At 39.0% G+C, this 25,285-nt stretch overlaps 1 protein-coding gene across 1 annotated transcript in view; it reads right to left on the reverse strand.

The window, feature by feature from the left end:
* Nucleotides 1–8,265: 8,265 nt before the first annotated feature.
* The window catches only part of LOC138214832 (CUB and sushi domain-containing protein 3-like), a 337,499-nt gene continuing 320,479 nt past the window's right edge, over nt 8,266–25,285 (reverse strand). The window contains 10 exon segments of the mRNA XM_069176654.1: nt 8,266–13,271; nt 13,873–13,976; nt 13,978–14,009; nt 14,861–14,948; nt 15,507–15,643; nt 17,332–17,490; nt 19,078–19,137; nt 20,800–20,979; nt 21,070–21,181; nt 22,740–22,813. Of these exon segments, the coding sequence (XP_069032755.1) occupies nt 13,112–13,271; nt 13,873–13,976; nt 13,978–14,009; nt 14,861–14,948; nt 15,507–15,643; nt 17,332–17,490; nt 19,078–19,137; nt 20,800–20,979; nt 21,070–21,181; nt 22,740–22,813 (1,106 nt within the window). The 3' untranslated portion in view covers nt 8,266–13,111.

Here is a 25,285-nt window from a genome sequence, read left to right on the forward strand (position 1 = left end):
TCAGCAAGGACACAATAAATACTGCTATATGCAAATGGTTGTGTGAAATTTGCATTTTTAAATATTTCAAGCCCGCTGATTCACTGGATTCTCAGGGCACATGCTGATCACAGATTTACACACCGCTGTCAATCACATTTGGAAAATGTCTATATATTTAATTATGCCTTAAGTCAAATTATTTCCATGTTGTAAAAAAAACATGTTTCATCTTCAACTATTACCTGACCAGGTATTAAACTACATTTTATCTCACCGTCATGAACTCGGCAATCTGTGTGGTCAGCTTCAATTAGAACATTAACAATTCTTATTAAGCTCAATAAATGTGTAAGAACCTGTGATTTGTGAAAGGAATGAAAAGTGTAGTTTATTTCTACTACTATTGTACAATTACATCTTAAATCTTCCATCACTGCAACATCACTTTAGCTGTGAACTATGTGGCAATGAAGGAAGGAAACAAAGGGGGAAAAAAAAAAAAAAGATAAATAAAATGCATGAAAAATAAAGTATATGTACAAATATGCAGCAGACACCGTTTTTCCTTATTTGTTCACCATGTTTCAAACAATAACCATAGAGTGCAAAACATTTTATCTAGGTCTCCGTTTCATCATACAGAACATCTCCATCACTACATGAATAAATAACCAACATATAGACTGCATCCTATTGTATATCAAACAAAGCCAAGATTATATGTGACAAGGCTGGCAATTAACAATTTCTCTCACTCTGAATTCAAACCATAAAAAAAGATGATCAAGGCTAGTTGATATCCACAGACGATGCATAATTTATGTGGCTGGTACAAAATATCGTTCTGTTGCAGTTCTGTTCATTCACTCAACTAATTCATTGAAATAAAGCGTCCCAAAGGGGTATCCGTGTAATCAAGCCTAATCCCAGATTGATTTGAGAGCAGTCGACGACAGAAAGCCGGAGAAATCTGGGAAAGCTCTCTTGTCACAGGAGGAAGACCAGGTGATCACAAGAAACAGTTTAGAGGCTCCGGTAATTGAGAAAGTAAGAAAACAGCTTTGGAGAAGAAGAAGAAAAAAAAAAAAAAGTAATGCTTGTTTGAAGCTCTGAAACTATAATCAAGTCTTGTTCAGTTTCTCCTTTTTTTGGTGTCTAAAAAACATGTTACCTCATTTTCCTCGGGACATTTGCTGCCTGTTCTAACCTTTTACGAATCACCACTTCAATCTGATTTGATTGGGGGGGGGGGGGGTTGGGGGGGTTATGTGTTTGTGTTGGCATGTAGGTAGTTATTCATTCTGGTATGAATAAAAGTGTGCACGGTCTCAAAGCACCGAGAGGAAAGCTGAGACTCCAGGATAGTCAGGGCAAGAGAAAAAAAAAAACAGAAACAAAGTCAAAGGCAGAACAGGGTTTCTTTTTGGTGATTGCAAGAGAAATGCAGCAGACAGTAACAGCAGCAAAGAAGACAAACAATGTTTTACAGTCATTGATTTGATGTAACCTGCAATTCAGATCTATAATAAAAAGATGAACTGTAAGCATGCTCAAATGACTCATGCTAAAGTATGAATTACAGAGACATTATTCTTCTACTTTTGTCGCCGTTTAAAAACTACAGTATTAGATTTACTACCTTCAGCAGGTTTTCAGAATTCATTCATCATTTTGAAATGGATCACAACTTTTTAGGTTTAAAAAGAAAAGCTAAAAAAAACAAACAAAGAAGCTCCATACCAAACCTACATGCAAATACATCCTGTAAATCTGCAACGTCAACCCGGTCCCAAACGACCTTTTCCCTCCATTAGAGTGGCGGTGGGGACAAACCATGGTCTCTGTCTTTGTCTTTGTTGCAATTACCCTCTTGACACGCTCTCCTCTACACTCATATGGCTACACAAGGGCTTCATACACGAAAGGGCTTCTCGAGGAGCATCACTGCATCATTATCCGTTCCCACGGACCCTGCAGCCTCAGCCTGTCCCACTTTAACTAACACACAGCGAGCTTCACGTTCCTCTTTGTCCCGCTTGTGTCACCACCAGGGATGGCAGAATTAAAAAAAAAAAAAAAAAAAAAAGGTTCAAGGGAAGGTGATACTGAATTTAAAGACAAAGAAAGTCACTCATTAGCTGATTCTACTTTCTCTGTATTAATTCCATTTCCATCTTCCTTTGCAGAAAGAAACAAATGACAACTGTCAGAAGAAAGGAACAGCCGACGCATTTCCTGCTTTGCTGGTCTCTCCCCTCCCCTTTCACGATCAGCCCTGAACTAGATGTTGCTTCAAATCAAGTGAAAGACATGCGGTGAGGTTCAGCAACACTGTCTGTCATGTTTTATGCTTTTGACTCGGGTACAAGAGTCTGCAACCCGTGTATCAAAAATCATCAAGCTCCATCTACTGATGGCTAAGCCTATTCAAAATTATTACAGAATCGCCTGATAGCAATTATTTGAGCATAATTGTTATCATTTAGCATATTGATCAGAATCATTTCCATTCATATCTATAAAAACATCTGGACAAAACTAACAGAAATGTCACATTTCCGTCAATATTTCCACACGTTTGAAGTTTGACCGGCGCTCTTTTAATGACATCATTTCGTTGTGCCCCCTTCTTCTGCTCTGGTTTAAAGGCACATTAGTGAAGAACTGGCGCCACCAGCTGTTTATCTTGTGGCACTTTAACATCTAATTTCCAACCAACACGCATTTCATTGGGTATCTATCGACATTAATGATAGGAATTTAGTTACAAAGACAAACACCATAGCCAAAACATTCTGCAGAAGTTGTGTGTTTTATCATTGAACTCTGATTAGGTTTATACTGTAATAGTGGCATAAAATAAACAGAAAAACATAAATTAATCCTTAACCACAATTATCTGTATGACAATTAATCATCAGCTGAGATTTAATGATCGTGACAGCCGTTCTAATGGCCAGTAAAAACCTAATGTAGGTGCACACGTCGCACCATAACGTGCCACCTCTGTGCAGTTTTTTTCTATTTTTTTGCCAATATTCTTTGTTTACATTAAGGATTACTAGAAATATTTATATTTAACCACAAATAGCCCTTTTCTTATATATTTCCAATTTAGATCTTTCATTCAACTTTACTGTTTTACCATCCTGTACCACACAGTCACCACGACTGTTTTAATTTCCTAAGTGTAACTTAAGGACCTACTTTGTCATCATCACCACAACTAGATTTATGTTATTGTGACATATTACAACTCAACCAACATCTACAAACGTTTGCTTGTTTCACCAGTCCAAATATTTTACAGCTGCATGCTGCCGACACAGTTCGAAAAGTTGTTTAGAGGTCAGCTGGCTCCATCTACTGATCTCTTATGGTTAATACAAATAAAGAAAGCAGCAACCCCAACCATGACATGGAGAAACTGAAAAGTGTTACGCAAAGTGACATGTGACAATAAAAGAAAAAAAATGAATTAAATCATAATTTGAGAAATTCAATAGGCAATGTTTTTAACCTGACAGGACTAATGTGTGGGAGGGGAGACATTTCTCCGTTTTTTTTTTTTTTTTTAATATCAAGCAAAGCCTTAGAATATGACAATAAACATATTACTAATAACTCAAGCAGGTGCATGCATTTTTGTTTGAGAAACGTGAAACGCAATTTAAATAATAAACAACACTTTTGTTTTTTCCTTTAAACTGAAGCCCATCTATCTTGATTTTTCTCTCAATTATTGTCAAATAAAAAAAAAAGGCTTTTAAAAGAGGCTGAAAGTACTCCATTTTCTAACAGCATGATCCTGGCTTTAAAAGACTTATAAATATCAACTAATAACACACCATGTATTGGCAGCACACTGTAAAGACTGTTAGTCTGGCAGGGGAATGTTTCACAGGTCATCTGGCTCCATCTAGTGATCACATTCAGTGCAGTAAGGCTGAAGATAATCAAGGGCAATTGCACACATCAAACACCGCAAATTTTACCCAAGTTTCTCTTTTTTTGCTTAGTTTTTTTCTAAGAAGTTTCTAATTAACTTAATTTCAAAACCTATTTTTACACACATTTGGAACACAGATAAAAGATATTATGCCAGCTTGCTTCCATTTGACTAACTGCGACATGAAAAGTGCTGATCTTCATCCAGGCTCTGGCAAACTACAACATTCATTAGTTTTAGAGAACTGCATCATTACAAACAAAACAAAATGAACACATTCAAAATCTAGCTCATGCCTTTCATAAAGTGTTTTGGTTTATAAAATACATTTTCAACTGGTATTTTAAATATGTACTAAACTGTATTGTGCATAATTAATTAGCTTATTAAAGTATGAGGTTGGCGACCCATTCAGCATGAACTGCTGAAACAAAAGTTAGAGTTCAGCTGGCTCCACCTAGTGGCCACAAAACGCGACTGCAAACAGCACACCTCTCACTACAATAACTGCTTACCTTTCAAATACATGTATCTACACAGTACTAAAATGTGATTACTGACCAATGTTCACACATTTTAGGTCCCGCCATGCAGTCCCAGGTTTGTCTCGGATGAAAGGGACAAATCTAAAAGATCCCAGGTAAACCGGTTAGACTTAAAAATGATTTTAAAAAGGTCTCACTCCCCGTCACGGTGTGCACCGGGTAACGCATTTTTAAGACGGAAGCATTGAAGCATGTCACCACACAAAAGAGGACGCCCCCCCCCCCCAAAAAAAAAAAATTAAAAAAAAAATAAATAAAAAAAATAATACAAGTGGCTTTTGACAAGGCAATAAACACGACACACTTACTGTAGCTCTGTTTATCTTTATAGTTACTCAAAGAAGATGTGCAGTCGACCTACATCAGTCTCCTTCTATTAAACACTGACATGGACGCAACATATCTCTTAGTGCGGCTATTCAGACTGTCAGCAGGTTAAAAAAAAAAACAACAACAACAAAAAACAGACGCACTAAAATAAACAGTTACATAACACAAGATATGCGCAAATGAACTACAATTGCAAAATATGTACAAACTGCAACTCTTGTGCGTGAATGAGTGAGAATGACACCGACTGTTCATTCAGACTAATATCCGCGATCTTCCACTAACTTGTAAACTTTGCTCCACTTTTGGGTTTAAAAGGCAAGAAGCTGAGCCAGCGAGACTGATATGAAAAGTTCTGCTTGAAATGGAAAAGAATATTAATTGATATGATATTAAATGCCTTATAAATACGAAAAAAGAAAGAAAAAAAAACAGACATTTGAAACTGGATCAAGCACAAGTCTTGGTGTCTGTTTAAAATGATCATTCAAAGTTAATTTGATGAACACAACTTGAACTTCGTAAATTTAATTGTCAACCATTTCGATTTTTGATTCATTGTTTTGAGTCCTTTTTTTTTTTTTGTTAAAGAGAAAAAAAAAAAAGTCCGTTTCCAGTTCCTTAAACATGAATATTTTCTGGTTCATTTAATTTAAAAAAAAAAAAATATATATATATATATATATATATATATAAAAAAAAAAAAATACAACACACATTGGAGACATTACGTCACGAAAGGCACCACGAGCCATTGATTTAGCAGCATGGACGAGAGCCGGCTGAAAACAGCTAAAAGTACACAACACAAATTATGTTGTTTGTTTGTTTGTTTTAACCAGCGGTAGCAGCGACAGAAAGACAGTGTCCGGCACGACTTACCAGTTGACGAGAACTTGAGAAATAAGTCCATCCTCTTCATATTCACGTTATTAGTGATCCACCTGTCGGCGGCGGCCATTAGTCCTCCTGCAGCAACAACATCCGGAAGTCGCCGGGACGGAAACTTCCTCATAACCGCTCAGTTCATTCGTCTCACGGTCGACTTTTTACTTGTCTTCTGTTCGACTAAAAACTTTAAAAAAAAAAATAATGCGTGAATAGCGCGCCAAAACAAAACAAAAAAACCCTCTAAAGGTTTAGTCAGACGCCGACAGCTCTCCTGCCAAAAAGTAATCGACCGCCAAAAACAGATTGACGTCAGAGTATGCGCGCGCAGCCTGTTGAAGTCGTATCACCCAGTTTAAATACAGAATGACGACAGCTGCTTTTATCTAGATCGAGCACATATAACGAGCAATAACATAATTTTAATATATTTAGTGATTGCAAATATGTCTTTGTGTAACTGTAATGTTTCTTGTAATTGACAAAAAAAAAAAAAAATCCCAACTGTGATTGTGTTTGCAGTTTACAGCACAATCAGGCAAGACCTTCGATCCGATTATAGGCTATATACTGCATACTTGTTTCCAGTGTTTATTGGTATGTCTAAAATCCTTGTTTATGTTTGAAAACTAGACTGTAATTAATATAATTCACGGATATCTTATATTTGAAATATAGAAATGATCTCTTCAAAAATTATCCTCACCTCATCCTTTACCATGCTAAAATGATCTTAAATAGTTCAGTAATTTTTGCCAGTTTGAATATCTTTGAAGCAATGATTGGCGTACAACTGATAAAATACAGTTTTGGAATTGTTAAAAAAGTCATGGCACCATCCACCTAGTCACTACATATGTCAAAATGACTCGCATCTTCACAAAGACATATTTTTGCTTTCGCCATAGTCATAAAGCTACGTGTATTTGCACATTATGATTATTAAAAGCAGCTGGAGACATCCAGTATACTGGGCAATACAACTTTTACACGCTGAAAACATGCTCACATTAATCCCTTTTTGGCAAAACATGCAGTTAAATTCAGTATTTAGGCTACAGACGGCTACATTTAAATGATGAATCCTGTTTATCTCATTGCATGCTATATGATTATATTTAGCCTCTTTATTAGTTTATTTATTCAATTATTGTACAAATAAGACAAAACAGTAAAGTAAGGTAGGGAAATGGCTGGACGGTGTATGAAATGCTGGAGAAATTTTAATTTGAAACAGAGACAGGAAGTAGCTGTGTTCAGCTGACCAATGGTGTGGTACCCTATGTAGTGTGCATGTAAATTACATGTATTATAGTGCAGTGGGGTGACATTATTAAAGGAAATAGAAGGTTAACCTTAAGTTTTTTCACCTATGGGGGGGGGGTTTTCTAATGGGGTCCCAGGACCTCCATACAGTGCACCCCTCTTGGTTGTAATATTCCAATTCCCAAACTTTTAGGGACAATGTAACATCTGTTAGTTGTGACGTTTTGCATTTTGTGAAGATAAACAGTAACCTAATTTTCCATCACTGATTCGATGAGCTGCCTCTTTCATTGTCTATTAATGGAGTGCATGGAACAATACACATTTCTTGCATTATAATGGCTTTTTTAAATCTCTAAATCTCTGAGGCCTGCTCTCTCCCAAAATGGGACAATGTAGGCTTATGTGCTGGGTCTGCTTACATTTAGGTGGGGGTGTGGGGTTTCTGTGCTGAAAACAGAAGCTTTTCTTTTCAATTCTAACTATATGCTATATATAATAAAAAGGGGCAACATAAAGGAGATTTTTAAGTAGTGCATTAAAGAAGGTCAGCCAAGTCTAAATATGTATCAAATAACTTATTTTTCATTGTGATTTAGAACCAGGAGTTGGTTGGTATGCAAACTGTATTGCTGGCATCTGCTGGTGTCTGTTCAGGTCACTAATGATAGCAATTATTATATTCATAGAGCTCCATCTGAGCATGAGCATGCTCTTCTCATGTACTGTCAATGCAAACTTAAATGAAAAGTTCAGGGCTTGTGGGTCGTTGCAAATGTCAACCTGCTCTTTTGCTTTCCATGACCAGCTCAATATCAGACCAAAACAAGCTCTCTGTAAATAAAGTAGATACAAGTAAATGGTTCATGATTCATTCATTTATAATGTAAAGGCCTGTCGTATCTGTTGTACATTAAACTGTGCATTATGTTTCTTCTGTTACACAAAGTCACACCAGCAGTCGCAGCAAAAAAAAACAACAACAACATAATGCTGGATTCCTGTTGATAAGAACTTTCACAGTGAAGGAATGTAAGAAGTTTAGGGAGTTCATCTCAAGGTGAGATGGCTACACTGTATTTATAAACTGCATATTTCTATTCACTTTGTGCCTCGAGGTATTCCCTAACTTTGAAACTAATTTTCTTAGTCACACTTAAACCTAAAGAACATATTACATTCCACATTACTTTTCAATTCATCCCAAAACTTAATCTTACATATATGTATAAGCTTTAGCTTGAAGCCTGGTGTACATTCCTCATAAAGGTAAGTAACAAAACGCAGTCAAGAAAAACACACACATTTTACAAAAGCAATTAGCCTTTTTTAATTTTACATTGCATTGAAAATTTACATAATAGATTCATACATTTTACAAATAATTTCATCATAAAAATATATTTCTGTACAAAACACTTTTTTATTCTATATTTCATTAGATTTTTTTTTCAAATGGTGAATATTTCCAATGTCCCCAGGCAGGAACGGCTTTAAGTCTTTCAAATCACATGGGTCTTATTGCGGTCAGTCAGTAGGAAAAGCTTGTGGCAAAATAGACTGAAGCTTAGAAAAAAATTACCTCTGATGGGGGGGCGCGCGGGGGTGTGGGAGTGGGGGGGGGGGGGGGGGGGGCTGGAGCAGGTGTGTGTTGGCATGTGTGTGCGCGTGTATGTGTGTGATAGAGCATATGTGCGTAGATGACAGGGAGGGTCCCATGGTTTTTGGTAGGCACTGTGTCAGATTCATACCAAAGAAAACAACAACAACAGCAACAACAACAACAGCAGCAGCAGCAGCAACAATCAATCCAAACTGTAATAAGAAACGATGTCACCATAGCGATGCAGTGTGGGACAGTCATGGGGTGGATAAACAAGGAAGCCGCAGCTACCGTGGCTTTTAAATCAGTAATGACTTTAAATGGAGATATCAGTTAACTGGTTGCAGTCGGTGCCCGTGGTCACAGCAGCGGGGGTTCTTAAAACAAAGTAGATGTTTTCGCTCACCCTGGCACCCAGACTCATTAAAAAGTACAGCGATTCATCATATGTGGGACTCCAAACTCACGAAATCCAGTCTCTCCCTCTTTAAACCAGACACTTCCAAACAAAACAAGTACTTTTTTTTTCTTTTTAAATGAGCACCAAAGCTGCAAAACAGTGACTCATGCTGATGGATACATGTTTTCCTGTCATGTTAATATAGGTGCGGTTTTTGCTGCATTTTTCAGGTCCTACCATTTTAATAATTAACTACTATTTGAATGCTTTGCATGGTTTTACAGATGACACATGAACCCATCACAAAGGCCGACAACATGTGCAACAACAGCCTCTGGTGGCTGACGGGGGGCAAAATGTAGTAGAGGTTGTATAAAATGTTTTTTATTAGAAGGTGGCAGATCAGATCTGAAAAAAATGCTTCCAGCCATGGAACACTGAGCTGAGATCATATGGCTATATTTTTAAGAAATAAAAATAAGGGGAAATATTAAATCTCAATGGGCTCAGTTTTGTGTTTATTCAACTGTGAATTTTAAATCTTAACATTGTCTCAAAAGGTTCAGTTCACCTTAAAGCTGAAGAGCTTATGAAATAAATTATAATAAAGACATTTTTTAGCTTCTGAAATGCAAAGTGTACACAAAAGAATGTGTGAGGTCATTGAATCTATTCATTCCTACACCACACTCGACTGTGTGATACTTCAGAAGTGCCAAAACTAGTACAAGTTCTTTTTATATTTCATTTAGCTGACGCTTTTATCCAAAGCAATTTCGGGTTCAGTGTCTTGCTCGGGGACGCTTGGGCATGTGGACAGGAGGAGCTGGGGATTGAGCCACCAACCTTCTGGTTGGTGTGCAGCCCACTCTACCGACTGAGCCACAGCCCCCCCCCCCCCTTTTAAAACTTTCAGCACAAGGAAGAATGACCTTGAATAAAACACCTCTGAAGAATTATGTTGGACATTTCAAAACTGATTTTTGAGAATCTTAAAAACCAAGAACGATATGAAACCTGAAGGTGAACTTGTGCACCTTTGAAATTTACAGATCATGTCTTTGAGATTTTAAACAAAAGGTTAAAACCTGTAGGCTTTAGAACTGAATTAAATAATACTTTTTTTGATCCTTCAGATTCAGTAAACAGATTAAAAGCATTGCTTCCTAAATCAGTCAATTCATCCTTTGTATGTTGTGTCAACTCCTCAATGAAGAACATAAAAAAAAAAATCAACCATGAACTATTATGACCGCAATGCAAAACACACATTTTCTGCGTAGGTCGAAACATCTAGCGCCATCAACGAGAAGCTGCATGTTGGGCAGTTCACCAGCAATTATCACCATTATCATCATTTATGTTACTGTAACAAGGGAAAGTCACCCAGAGCTGCATAAGAGTACGGCCGTATGCAGTGTAACAAGTCAGTTCAATTAAGAGCTAGAATTTCTGTGTTGCCATGACAATATGGGGGTTGTTGACATCTCTGAACTGTAGAAGAAAAAAAACACATTAGTACAGCGTTTTGATGTGCAAATTTCTGTGGCCTCATATTACAGTAACAGTTAGGTTAGAAAACAGAGATAATTAAAATGCTGTCTGTGTCACAATGGTGACAATTATGGAGGCCACTATTTTGTATCTGTAACACATCCAGTGAAGGGGTTGAATCACCAAAGTACAAACTCCACCTCTTGGAGAGTTTTAGGAATCTGCCATGTGTGATAAAACATAAAGTTTAAAGAGCATGATTGTTGCTGGCAAACCTTGCATCTCAACAATAATGACAACAACAATACCACTGACACTCATGATTGCCTCAGTGGGAAAGACAGTGATGGTGAGAGGAAGTTCACGTTACACAAGAGATTAAAATAAACCAATTTCATGTTACGAAGGAATCAAAATACTGTGTGACTTCTGTGAACAGCACATAGTTATAATATCTTTTATTCTGATATTTATTTCTTTTTTTTTCTAAAAACTCTGCTATAATCTGTCTTTCCCTTTCAGCCCCTCCCCTGTGGTAAATATATAGCACAAAAATATAGGTGGTGAATGCTCCCGAATATATATGCAATAGATTTACAGATCAGAAGATTCTGCAGCAGTAACAAAGAAAGAAGATAAGCACTCTCAGAGTGCAGAATTACAATGGACCGCTGTCCACAATCGTAGGGCTACAACCCTGTTTGTCTTTCTTTATAGCCTGTCTATCAGTTTGTCTGTCTGTGTCTCCTATCCTATCAGCCTGTCTTTCTGTAAACCTGTTAATCCGTGTTTAAACCTGTCCTTCTGTGGAGTGGGGACAGTCCAAGACCCTGCTTGTCTTACTTGAACCTGTCTGTCTCGTTGTGTGACTGTTTGCCTTAATACCACCTGTCTCTATCTGACTTCCCACATTTTTAGCGTGTGCACCTGTCATTTTTTCTGTCATTCACTTTGTCAGTTGTGTCTCGCTAACCTTTCTGTCCCTGTGTTAGTCCAGCTCTCAGCGGGTGGACAGGTAGTGTTCCTGTAAAATGTGCTTTAGTGCCAGAGCCTTCTCTGTTTCTCAAAGTCTTTATCTTTGTTAGTCCATCAGAGTCCTCTGTATCCATTCAGCGTCTTTCTGATCAGAATCCATGTAAATTCACAGGCTCAGGAACATCTGTCCTCAAGGCCATATTCTGTCTGGTCTGATTCCTTCTGTAGAAGGAGGGCTGACCTCTCAGTAGATTATTTCAGGTTAGACAGGCTCTGATTGGCTGTGTTCGGATTTTAAGATCCCATCTTTTCTCTTAATGACTCCCGTACTCGACTTCCAGTTCAGTTGGGAGCTGACTCCATCTCCTCAGCCTCCATTCGTATCCATTGGATGGAAAGGGGCAGTTTATCCATTAGATGAGCCAGTCTCTCATCTGCATTATTAGTGCTAGTTCCCCATTTAGACTCCTTTTAGTTTTGCTTTGCTATAATCCATGTCCAGTTAGGATTACAGCTCCGTCTCCAGGGCTGCCCTCACCCTTCGCTTAGGAGTCGGTCTCTTTTCAAAGCAACTTTTGCTTCGGTCTGCTCGCGTTAGCCATCTTAGATTCCGTTTCAATACAAAAAGACAAGAGACCGGTGACATCAGCCTCTGGTTGTCATGGCGACAGGCGGGTTGTCCTGTCTGGTTGTTAAGGTGTTGTATTCCGTGGTCGTTTTAGAAATAGGCTTCACAAGTCAGTCTGCTGGTGACAGTGTTTTTTTTTTTTTTTTTTTTTTTTTTTTTTTTTACTGTCAGTGTTGAACCCAAATAGAAACAGTTGTCTTTGCTTCACAGTGTCTTTTATGACATCTTCTTTCATGTCACATCTCCCCGTCTGTGGCCGTTGCGGTTCTGTTTTTATCGTCGTTAAGTTCAACACAGTTGGTGTGACAATATGCTAAATTCAACCCATTTTTCTAGTGCAGTTTATCTGTATGGAGTGTAACCATGGCCGGAGCACTGAAGATGTGTGCTCGCTCTCTGTCTCTCTCTCTACAGGCGAGGATCATCACAGAGCTCAGAGTGGGACTTCCTCTCCACTACTTTCTGTGAAGTATAAAACTCTGCACAGGGTTATGGTGACATGACATGTCATGATGTCTGAAGTAGCAGGTCATGGCTAACTCATTGGTACTGGTATTACAGACAGCAAGTGAGATTGGAAAAGAGGTTGTCGTATGATGGCTGTGTGTGGTTTAAAATCAAATTATAAAGTTTCCATGACCCGCTGATTCTTGGGGTTAGAGATAGATAACAGCCAGAATGGTTTTCCACTGCCTCCTTTTCTATCACTTGATGTCGCTGCTCACTGAGAGTTTTACTCTTTGCATCTGTCGAGGGCAGCAGACCTTTTGTGTTCACGTTTCTTTTTAATTTCTTATGTGGATACTAAATGCGGTTAGTTGAGGGAACCAATGCTGAGTTTTGGTGTCAGCTGCAGAGTTTTTTTCCTCTGCTGGGGGAGATTAGGCTTCTGAACTGGGAATGAAAGTCTCCTGTAATCAGTTTAGAGGCCGTGTTGTTGATGAAGGTGGAGTTTGAGTTGAAGCATACGGCTTTCCCTTCCAGAGCCTTCTACCAATTGTGGTCCCATTAGATAGCTGAGTCATTGAGTTCAAGTATGGATAATCAATCCTCAGACCATGGTGCAGACAGTATTTAGATTCGGATCGAATCTAACAGCCTTTCCTTCCACAGCCTTGGAGTTGGTGTTGTACATGGGGTTCTCGAAGGCAGCCTGGCCGTTGTTGTTTTCATGGACTGCACAGCCTGTGTACTGTGTTTTTGGTGTGGTTCTGTGAAAGAAAACAACACAAAAGCAAAGACGAATAAAACCTTAGAGATTGAAATTGCTTTAATTGTTTGTTAATATTGACATAACTGAGGAGCCAGTGGACAATAGTGGAGGCAGTCTTGGGGGAGGAGGCATAGTAAACAAGCTTTAAGAAGGATTAAAAGGAGTGCTGTGCTTTTTAGGAAGCCTGGTGAGATTCCAATCAGCCCATCCAAAACTAATTCCTTCAGCGAGCCTTTTTTTTTTTTTAGATATTTCCGACAGAACAGAAGTTATTTGCATCTGTTAACAATGTGAACACCAGTCAATTGTGCCTACACCATATCTCTGAAAAATCCAATTTACCACCTCCTAAACAGAATTGTTTTGCAGCACAGTTTGCAACAGCGACTTAACTGTCTCTTAGCACCTCGCCGACCAAATCACCATGGCAGGTGATGTTTTCACGAATTAGACAGCTTCAGATTCAATGTTCATAATGCCTTCCTCACTTTTTGTGTGACAGTAATGAAAAACAGACGTGAGGTAATTCTCCATTCATAGCAACGCATTCAACAGAAAAACACTTCAAAGGTTTTCTGTTTTTTTTTTTTAGCACTTACCTTTGTTTGTAAAGATAGAAGCCAAACCCAGTGAAGATTAGAGCGAAGAAAGGCACCAGAATAGCGATTGCCACAGAACTGCTGTTGGTACCGAGCTGGGGGGGGTGGCGAGTTTTGACTCTCCGACATATTCAGACCTGTGACCGACAAGGAAATACACTCTCAGTGTAATATCTATCAACACATATTTGCATCTGACTAGAGAATCTGGAGCAACTGGACAGGATTTTGGTGCCAGAAGCGTAATGGTGTCAGTTTGTAGTCCAATCATTTTTGAGAGTGCTTTGATTTTGATTACATGCAGATAAACAGTCTGTGTGGAGAGCAAAAAAAGATGGAATTCATTGGCTGAACTACAATATCGGAACCCATCAGCTATCATCTGACAATAATTTATCCATTTGTTCGCTTTGTTGCAGTTTTGAAGTGGAAACTAGACATAGTTTCTTAACACTAACTCCATTCTCACATCTCAAGTAGACTGTGGACAATGACTGATGCATGGAAAAGGAACACTTGGCCTGAATATATGCCATCTACACCGGAACCCCCTAAATATTGGCCACTGACCCCAGAAGCTAAATCCTCATGAGACTAATAGCCGGTAGGTTCTGAGATTGCCTGTGTGACAACAAATTACACTTTGTCAATGGTTGATGCTGGATTTGCAGGTGACCTGGGACTTGCAGTTGGAGATGGTAGATAGTCATCATCTTTATTTGCAAGTGGATGGGTTTCACCACTTTTAAGTCTGAAAAGCAACTTTTGTTCTTGGTGGGAATGTATCAACTGCAATGCTGAATCACTGTGAGCAATAAAATCAGTAGAAACTCCCCAGTCACTTTCTAAATTTGTGAGATTCTTGGAAGCAGTCTGTCAGCTTTTGTTTTCTAATCATCATTTGCATTCATTCATTGTTGGCCAAAGAAAGACATGAAAGACAGGTAATATTTTATGCTGCTGCTAAATCCTGTGAAGCGAAAATTACCCAGTCTTTGCAGTCCAAACTGTCCGTAGTCTTTTCCCTGAATGAAACCCTGGAATACGTAACTAGAACCATCAGGTTCTGCTGACACCTGCGGGGACAAAGAAATGAGAGAAAGACTGGCTGAGAAAAGCTTTTAGGAGGATAGAAAGGAAGAGATCGTTAAAGAGGGACGGAAACACATCAACACTGCAGAGTATATTGCATTGTTTAAATACTTGATTTACAAATATTAGATAAACAGAGAGCTGAATTATGAACAAATAAGCACTGTTTTTTAGACCCAGTCTGCAAGTACTCCATGATGAATACGTATATAGTGTTTCCCCATAATGCCTAGAATTAAACAGAACACTGTTTAGTAAGTTAAGAATTTAGTATAGATTTGAAAGATGACAGTATTAATTTGTTTACTACACTGAGTATGGAGCAACTTGAATTCTCTATTAAAATGTCCCTTTTAGATTGTCTATTAAACCTCATTGCACTATGCTAAAATGTACTTGTGAAAAATGCATTTACACACTGGAAATGTTTGTCTTTTGTATTTTTGATTTAACAATAATAAAAAAGCATTGCTTATGTGTCACTTTGTTTCAATATTGGATTTGTAAATCTGTCTCGAATATTTTAATCCAGTGAGACGTACAAATCCATCCATGGTCCAGGAGTCCTCGATAATCTTGGCTGGAGCGATGGCAGAGTCCTTCAGTTGGTTTCCCTGGTTCACATAGTTCACCTGGTACATCAGCAACAACAGCCGGGCCTCAACAGCCTTGTACAGTCCTGAAGAGGACAGAATAAACACATTGTTTACAATATAACAAAGAATATAATGGCCTGCTTACTACAGATCATTAGATCCTTCAGCACGTGTTTCTTGTTCCCCTGGTGCAGCATCAATAAGATGCATAAATCAAGTCAAAAAGGAAACTACAAAGAGAGACAAGGATGAGAAGTAAAAGAGCAGCACGAACGCAGCTATAAAACAAACTAAACAAACATTGATTAAAAAAAAAATCTGGGTAAAATTTAGATTTTTGACAGTGTTGAGACAAAAACACACATACTGTAACTCTCTTTAAATCTAAAACCAGAAATGATTATGATATATTTTGTCAGTAAGATATCTTTAGAAGTGTTGGTAGGAATATTTTTCACTTACTCACATTATGACTCCGGTTATGAACAGAAAGGATAGTTTGGATTTGTGGTCTGAAGCACTTCATAGTCAGTGTATTACCTGCAGTTGATTTGGGGGTCGGCACTCCCCAGTTTGGAGAAGCATGCAGCTGTACCTGCAGAGAAACTAAGCAATGTACTGCTGCTGAGGGGATCTACAACACATTGTATTTTAGCCATCTATAAAAAGGCCCACCTAAAAAAAAATCAACATCAGTTTCAGTGTCCACTATATTTCGAATATTTTGACCACTTTACCTGACCGTCAGAGTCTTTTTAGGCAGGGAACTGAAGCCGTTATATCGCTCTCTTAAAAGCCACCAGACTCCCTTGATAAAAACAGAAATTTTACCTTGTTGAACACAGGAGTCTCCGGTCTACTGCTGCCCTGATCGGTTAGACTATTTGGTATACTGTGCGACTTGGTGGCGTTTTCACGTTAGTTTACATCCGAACGAACACTGCTAAGACTGCCTGACTCTCCGAATGTGTCAACCCTCATATAATGCAGGTAACTCACTGACTACAGAAGTACCTCACACAACCCCACATCAACAAAATCTGACCTTAAATGCACAGGCATACGACTGATATCCTCTTCTCGCTTCTTGTATATTTACCACTATGCTGAACTATTTCTTTAAGAACAGTTCTTAGGTGAGGAAAACTTGACTTCTTAGGAGGAACAACATGCAAGTTTTATGCGACTGGCCACTGGCCTTTCTGTGACTGTGTGAGTGCAGCTTTAGCTGTTATTGATCTAAAGCTGCTCCTTTAAGCTGGAAGACGGATGTTAGAAGTCTGATAGCAGCACGGTTTTGTGATATGGTGTTTGTGCTCCCTGCTACTCTACGAACCAATTCTAGCTTCAACAGGATTTGTGTTTTAATAGGGTCTTAACCCCCTGCTGATGCTGTTGAGGAACCCTCGGAGGTAAGTGTGTGAGTAAGTGTGGGTGTGGGAGTTTGGAGGGCGGGAATAGAATAATAACATTAAAAAGAAGCATGGCAGCTCGAAGAAAAAAAGTGAAAGTCATACACCAATAATCCTCCATTAGAAAAAGCAGAACAAATGATTCAAAGAGTTCTCAGCAAAAGTGTTGAAAGCTGGCGCTCCATATTACTTGTAATGTCTGGGTGTCTATTTACTGTTTTAACAATGGATCAATACTGCATCATGTAGCACTGTACCATAACTGTGACATATTATCACGCAATCTCATAACATGTGTCCTCTATTAAAGGCATATTCAGCACTCAGAGCACTGTATAATTAACCATAATGTAACATGCCTGACAGGAGCAGCTCCATGTTGCCGTTACTAAGGGTAACGTTGACTCTCCCAGTGGTGGAGTTGAAGCTGGTGATGCTCAGAGTCATAGGCTGCTTCCTCCCACGGTAATTATAGGAACCTTTCCATATGTAGTTAGGAGCAAAGACATCATCTGGAACTACACAAGAGAAGAAAAGAGAATAGAGATTAGATTAAGACAGGTCGTGTCTTCTATTCTGGTCTCCTGTCTTTTATTCACAATAGTTTCAGTTGTCAAAAATACAAAATAGTTGATTGATTGGTAGTCAGAAGTTATTGTCTCACAGCAAACGTTAACTGGCATTACCACAATATGCACAAAGAGGCAACTGTTGAACAGCTCTGCTGTTTTTGTTTGCTTTTTCTACTCGAGACACAGTTTAGTCTAACGGGCTATCTAGATTTTGGGTATTTTCAAGGTTCCTCACTCTGAGTCAAATGTAAAATTCCCTGACGTTTCCCTGACTGTCACTAACTTAAAAGCGGAAATTTCCAGGAACGGAAAAACAGTCCATCTTCGTGCTGATCACACAAACCAGCAACGTTATTTCATTCCCATCTATTTGCAAGATTTTTCAGTACAAAACTTTTTTTTTAACTGTGGAACCATAAACTCAGCAAAATAGTCTATGCTTACTCAACTAGTACTGCTCCACTCAGCTGCAGCAGAGCAATGATGGACGCCTGGTACAAAACTGATGCCTCTGTCTGCTTCATGCAGGCAGCATCCTTCTTGCTGTTGTACAATAGTAGTTTTACAAACGTTACTTTTAGCTTTTCTGTCATCTAGTCTTAACACCCAATCTTTGAAGTCATCGTTTTGTAGCCAAAGCTCTTGAAATTTATACGTTCACGTTTCCCTGGCATGTTTGCCTTCTTTAGCACGTACAGGAAAAAGCATATCTTGACTGAAGTGATTGTTGACATTTGTGAGGGGGATAAAATCACTCAGGAAACATATAAAATAACAAGATATAGAAAAATGTATGGAAAATATAACATTTTGATAAATGGCAAATACAATTTTAACATGACTTGGAACAAAAATGCTCAAACCCTCTGACTTTCCATGTCTGAAATTGACTCTTTATGAGTCCATGATATTCCAGAAATTCCACGACCAGTGGGAACCCTGCATTAGACATTTTATTACACAATGTAAATGTAGTGTGTATAAAGTGCATATGACAGAATTTGAAATTGTATCTTTTCCTGTACATTTAATGTCATCTAAACATGTACAGTTGTAGAAAATAAAGATTTCCTGTAAGGCTTTATGCAGCATCTCTGAGTTGGTTCCTATCATACACAGGTACAGCAGGTTTCGCTTGTCGTAGCTGCTGGAGCTTCACATGCAATGAGACGCAAAAGGGGTTTTGAAATACGACAGCATGGGACAGCTCACAACAGAGCAGAGGTGAACAAAACTGTAGAATGGAGAAGAGCTGAACAACCACGTGGTTAATTTACCTTTCTATGTGTAGTGAGGAAAAATAAATCATTTAGAAGAACGATGGAAAGCACTAAAGTACAATGAAATCGACAAGAACACAAGGCGAACAACACCGTGGAGCAGAACTGAGCAGAGTGAAAAGGAGCCGAGCAGAATTTATTGAACCACACACTGAACCAGACTTAAATAGAATAGATAAGGAAAGTCAAAAAATAGACAAAGAAGGACAGGGGTGCAGTAGCCTCGAATTGAAAAGACTGTAATAGAACTGACCGTTTAGTTTCGGGCTGGGAGTTCCTGTTACTGGTTTAACAGGTTTCTTCTTCTCTCCAGCTACACACAGAATAGAGACAGAGAAACAAAGGGAGAAAGATAATGTCTTATTAAAACTCATAAGCAGAACTGGAGGGAAACAGAAACTGTTTTGGTTTTGTATCTTGTTTAATTTACAAATCTATCAGCTGATAATCTGGGAAAGCCTTTTTTTTTTTTTTTTATCCAGGGGAGAGAATACTTTATGCGACCAATGACCAAATGAGGATGAAGTGAAGGTCACTCTTAGTCACACGAGAACAATGCTCTGACGCTTTAATTGTTATTTGTTGGCAAAGCAATGAAAATAGAGTTTCTGACCAATAATAGATCTTTTTAAAAGTGGCCTGAAGACACTTTGGGTTTTGACCATTCTGAACAGCCTCTATCATCACTTCAAGATGCAGCCATTGTTGCAAACAAGTAAAGGGACGCAAGGGAGAGGGTTTTTGTCCCAGAATCTCAAATTGGATCAGAGTGCTCCAATTTTAAAGACTACTTCAGGGCAACAGGGCGGCAGCCTTGGTGGAAAGATTTCAAAAAGGAGCTCTTGCAGTTTTTCTTTGCACAAAGGAGCCTTCCGCATCCTCATGTATGAGCATTTATTGGTGAATAACATTTAGGTCGAGCAATTTTAGATGTACAGTGCTTTGCATGTTTTATACATCCTGGGGAATCTACATGTTAATATTTGCAGTACAATTGATGGAAGTTTCTGTGATATAAACAAACTGTTTCAGGAATGCACTTTTAATCTTAACCTTTAGGCAAAAATATAGAAATTAAAAAAAATTCATGAAATCCATTATTCAATGACAATGACATTGTGACAGAAGCAAAAGAGATTGTGAAATTGATTTGGCATCTTAAACTCATCCTAATGGTTAATATTCCAGGCCAAACATTACAAGTTTAGCTAAAATATGATGGCCAGCATGTCAATGTCTGCACTAGCTGATATAAACATTATAAGAAGGGAATGGTAGACTGGCATTAAACAAAACAACAGAAAGTAAACGAAACATTGGTATGACTAACATAGATATACTTCACTTATTATTGGACCTCTCACGGAGGAAAGTAGAAATATTAACAAGTTTAAGAAAATTTAAGTTTACTTTTAGTAAATCTAGAATTTTATGAATAGGAGGACATGGATGAATAACTTGGTAACTTGAGAAGCTCCCGTGGCCCCTTATCTAAACTTTGTATAAACTGTACAGGATGTTTACTTTGTGAATCTGTACTTTCTACCAGGTGCCTGCTCATGCTCACCTGATCACAGTTTAAGCCTGATAACAACCAGTCTGTCCCTCTTAGTGAAGTTGTTGGGGGTAGAAAAATAGACTCATGAAACGTGATGAAGTCATGAGCTCCCCTGTATTCATCTTGGCTGGTCTATGTAGTGAAGTGGCAAAACACCATGGGTGTTTATTTAAAAAAAAAAAAAAAATCTGTTTGTATTAGCTGCCAGACTCACCAACAGTCCACAGGCTGACCACCTCACCAGGAAATCACACCCTACTCCAGATGGCTAGTCTGTCCCAGTGTGGGAACTGACAAAGTGTCCTTGAGCAAGACACATTCAAGCTATCTGTTTACTCAAGCTAAACTGGGTAAGACCATCAGACAAATGCACCTAATGTAGATGTAACTCTAAAATAACAGAGGTGAATCACTTACCTCGACATATAGGCATCTTTCCGGTCCACGTGCCGTCACTCTTGCAGACTCTGTGTTCAGAACCCCCCGCCAGGAAGTAGCCATGCTGACAGCTGTACACCAAAGTGTAGCCAAACCCAGGCAGATCCATCCCCACCACGTCCACGTGAAGCGGGCTCTCCGGCTGCTTACAGGCGTGGGCTGGAGGTTGGAGAGGTATATCGTTCACTTGAGTGCGAGTTAAGACGGCTGAGTGAACAGGTAACAAACTGAATAAGATGCGTTTCTTACGTATGCACTCAGGTTGTGTCCCGCTCCACGTCAGGTCAGGCTGGCAGGTTCTAGAGGAAGATCCCTGAATCAAATGACCTGGCTGGCACTGAAATGACACCACATTCCCCACCTGTGCACACAGAGAGAGACAAAAGCACACACAGGCAGCGATAAAGAGAGTTCTGTTTGCTCATGGTGCACGAGGAGTCTGAATACCTTCAGAGGAACTTCAAAAAGGTTGAACTCTATGATGGATGACGCTCATTCAGTTTACAACGTGGTCGTAATTGTAACAAATGAATCAGAGTTGCGCTGTCAAATAAAATGTTCATTTGAAATTCTATTAAAGCACTTGTTGAGCGGGCCTTGGCTCTGATAACTTGATGACTGCTATCCATGCAACTGCAAATACCTGAACAGGAACTCAAACATCATTGATTGAAGATTGAAAGTTCTTCAACCAGAAACAAAAAGTACATAAATACTCCCAGTTCTCTGCACAAATGCATGAAATATGAGTCTGAGTAAAAAATACCTTAAAGTTTTTTTTAGTAAATATGCCTCTTTCCATGAACTGTGTTTCCTTGCTCAACTGCAGTGTATGGATATTTCCAAGGCAAAAATACCAGCAACGTATACCTCCAGTATATTGTAGTGCACAGTGTTAAGATTAAGGGTGAAAGAAATCAGTGGCATGGGTCATTCCGATTGCCTTGAGGTTTAATATCCTGACAGTGTAATCACAATTTACCTAATTTGTGACCGGTTGGGGACCTTTGATGCACATTACCTCCTTCCTCTCTTCCTCCTCTCTTCCTTCTGTCATTCCCTCTGCTCTCTACTGCCGACTACAAAATGAAGGCAAAAATGCCTACAAATACTTAAAAGGAGCGGCTGGCCATATTCTATCATGCCTCAGGGCAATAATACAACATTTATCCACCATCAGAGATTTCTCTATCTATACAACATACCATGGTAGCAGTTACTAATCCCTTTAATATGTGGTTGTATTAGGCAATTCATAAACAATTAGTGTCATAATCCCTTAACTTTAGATGGTAAAAAATAATCGGTTCGATTCATATAAAGGGCAGTAAACAGAAACAACTAAATCAGATTAATGTTTGGTGTGACCACCGATTCTCCTGAGAACACTTGCACAAAGTTTTTCAAGGTACTTGGGCGTGTATGTTGCTCCAACAGTCTTGGATAACTTGCCACAGTTCTTTTGTGGATTCAGGCTGTTTCAGCTGCTTCTGTCTCCTCATGTAATCCCAGACTGACTTGATTTGGAGATCAGGGCTCTGCTGGGACCATACAATCTGCTCTTCTTGTCACCGAACAGAGTTCTTTACGACTCTGGCTTTATGTTTGGAGTCATTGTCATCCTGCAGAATGGATTTGGGACTGATAAGATGCCTCCCTGATGGTATTGTGTGAGGGATAAACATCTTGCCATATAAAGAGGCTAAACCTCCTGCACAATGCTGTATTTAAATGTCTTATTCTCTCATAAAACTGCCTCTGTCTCTCCTCTCTTCACCTCCTTATATTCTTGTTCTTTATTTTGCAATCGTCCAAGATAAGTCCTTTCAAATGAGCCACAACATCAGCTCTTATATCAAATATCACGTTAATTTATTGGGTAACAAGGTAGATATAGTTTGTGAGTGCAGATATATTACCTTGAAACCATAGGTCCGATTTAAGGAGCCGTAGCGTGGCGTTCCTGGGTTATCACAGCTGGTTTTGGTTGGCTCTGAAAGGGAATGGCACAAGAGTATAAGTAGTTACACACAGAATCTGGGAGAAAGATAAATTAGCAGCAGCATTATACATCCTCTCAAGTCTCCTTTCCTCTCCTCTGTTGTCATGGTAACAGTGGGTTCTATATGCCATGAGGACAGCAGGGGGCAGTAGTACTTTATCAGAAAACGAAGCAGGGCCCACTCTAAAAGTGTGTGTGTGAAAGAGTGAGTGAGTGAGTGAGTGAGTGAGTGTGTGTGTGTGTGTGTGTGTGTGTGTGTGTGGCAGGGTCATCAGCATGTAGCGCACATCCTGACGCAGAGCTCGATTCAATATAGCTTCCGAAATGACAGATTCACTCTCCACCTTTCTCTCTCCCCCTCTACCTCCTTCTCTCTTCCTGTACCTCTCTATCTGCCAGCCCCCCCCCCCCCCCCATCACCCTCCCCCCTCACTGTCTCCTTCTACCTCTCCCTCTGTTTAGAACTGCTCTTTTCCTCTCTCTTTCCACCTTTCCATGTCACTGTATCTCTACACCCCCCCCGTCTGTCTTATTTAAAGAGCAGGCTGCTTTAACTAAAAACTCTTTCTGTTTCAGTCACATCGTAATACACATCACACACTAACATGCAGCTGCAATCACACACTAATAACACACTCAACACTCAAGCATTGCATTCTCACTTTATTTCGATCATAGAAAACAAAAATAAAGCAGCACTCGGAGTTACTTTATGTTTGTGTGTACGCCTTGTGTGTGTGTGTGTGTGTGTGTGTGTGTGTGTGTGTGACAGTCTGAAAAAATGAACAGAAAGATTTCCCTTCATGAGCAGCATACTTACACAGGAACTATGACTTTTTCCGCAGTTATAGATTAAGTCTTTACATCAATGATGTAACACTTCATAGGCAGCCTCCTATTTTTAGATCGTCCATTTCACAAGAAATGTTTCGCTTTATAGGAGCTGTAAAAGAACTGGTTGTGTGCATTTATCAAGTGCTGTGAAGGAAGACAAAGTCAGTTGTCTGTGCGCATTACAGTGGCCCTCATTTATTTCAATTCATCACTACACTTGATGTTTAAGCACTTGCTCTGAATCAGACATATGAAGTGGTGCTCTAAACATCACACGTGGTGCTGAATTGACCCAGCGGGACCATTTGTAATGTGTGTTGAATATCCCTGCTCATTTTCTTCTTAATCCCCAGATAGCAGCAGCTTGTTTGAAGTTGGATGTGGATGCCTGCGTCTGCAAGCCTTTTACTAAATACTATAAGTTACAGCATGTACTGGTGTTGTCTCACTTGTGAGCAAGCACTTTTGCTGTAATTTCTCAAAAGAGCTTCTCATTGAGCCTTACTTTTGGACCACAATTTTTAGATATAACTAATCTTGCACTGGCTAACCATCTCTCAGAGGAAAGGAGTTTCAGTTTTCATATAATGCCATATAGATTACATTATATATTCATATATTTCCTCATTGAAATGTTCCATACATTCAGAGAACGAAAGCCTTTCAATATTTTTCTGAACTTTGCTTCAGGTACTATACCTAGCAGTAAAGCTTGGCTGTAGAAATGAATGATCAGCTGTAAAGTCTAGATTTAAGCAGACAATTCAGTTATTATAAAATAAAATGATTGAAACTGGATAAATCCAAATTTCCACAGGGAGCATTATGTTTGTGTTGCTGGAGATAGCCCGCTGTCTTTCCAGTAATTAGCGCACATTTTTCTCACCAGATAAAATGTCATGTTTGTGACCCATGTACGAGCATAAAAGAACCCCATAAGACTCGCAAACGTATCTGCAGTCTGTTAATGACAATCATTTCTGAAATGACAGGCAACCATGATTTGCGTGTGAGCAGCGCTCGCAAATGGCCTTTGTGAAACGGTCCACTGAACTGCTTTTAGTGAAAAGGTAAAGGTACAAATGAAAAGTGACACAGCCAATTATTTGAAGTTAAAAATACGGACACACTGGTTGTAATCTTCATTCCCAATGTTTTCAAAAGTAAGAATACGTCTACTGTCGGAAATGCAAGACACCATCTAAGATATTGATTCCATCTAAAAAAAAGCAGCAGCCTTATTAGGAAGAGTTGCCACTGAAAAACAAACGTCCACTCACATCGGAAGAATCCTTTAAGGCTTGTCCTCTTGAGACTGCTTTTTCATTAACAACATTATCTCAGATGAGCTTCCACTCACTATTCAACATATAAGTCAATGAGTCAATGTAACTTTAACAGAAGTTGTTCTGCACAGCAAACCCAAGAGTAAACGGAAATGTTTCTGTCAACTCCGTACTTCACATTTAACGGCGATTAGACAAACACCAGTCTCCCCGCTGAGCCACTGAACAGTGATAATAAACTGACAGGGTCCCATAAACAACTTCATGTGTCTCACAGGTTACAAACCCACACAAATCTTCAGTCAGGACAGTAAACACATTAAAAAAACAAACTATACTGTCA

Source organism: Embiotoca jacksoni, unplaced genomic scaffold (assembly GCF_022577435.1).
Source record: "Embiotoca jacksoni isolate LCO1_2020_lvr unplaced genomic scaffold, fEmbJac1.0.p SCAF_7, whole genome shotgun sequence".
In the NCBI taxonomy this organism is placed as follows: Eukaryota; Metazoa; Chordata; class Actinopteri; family Embiotocidae; genus Embiotoca; species Embiotoca jacksoni.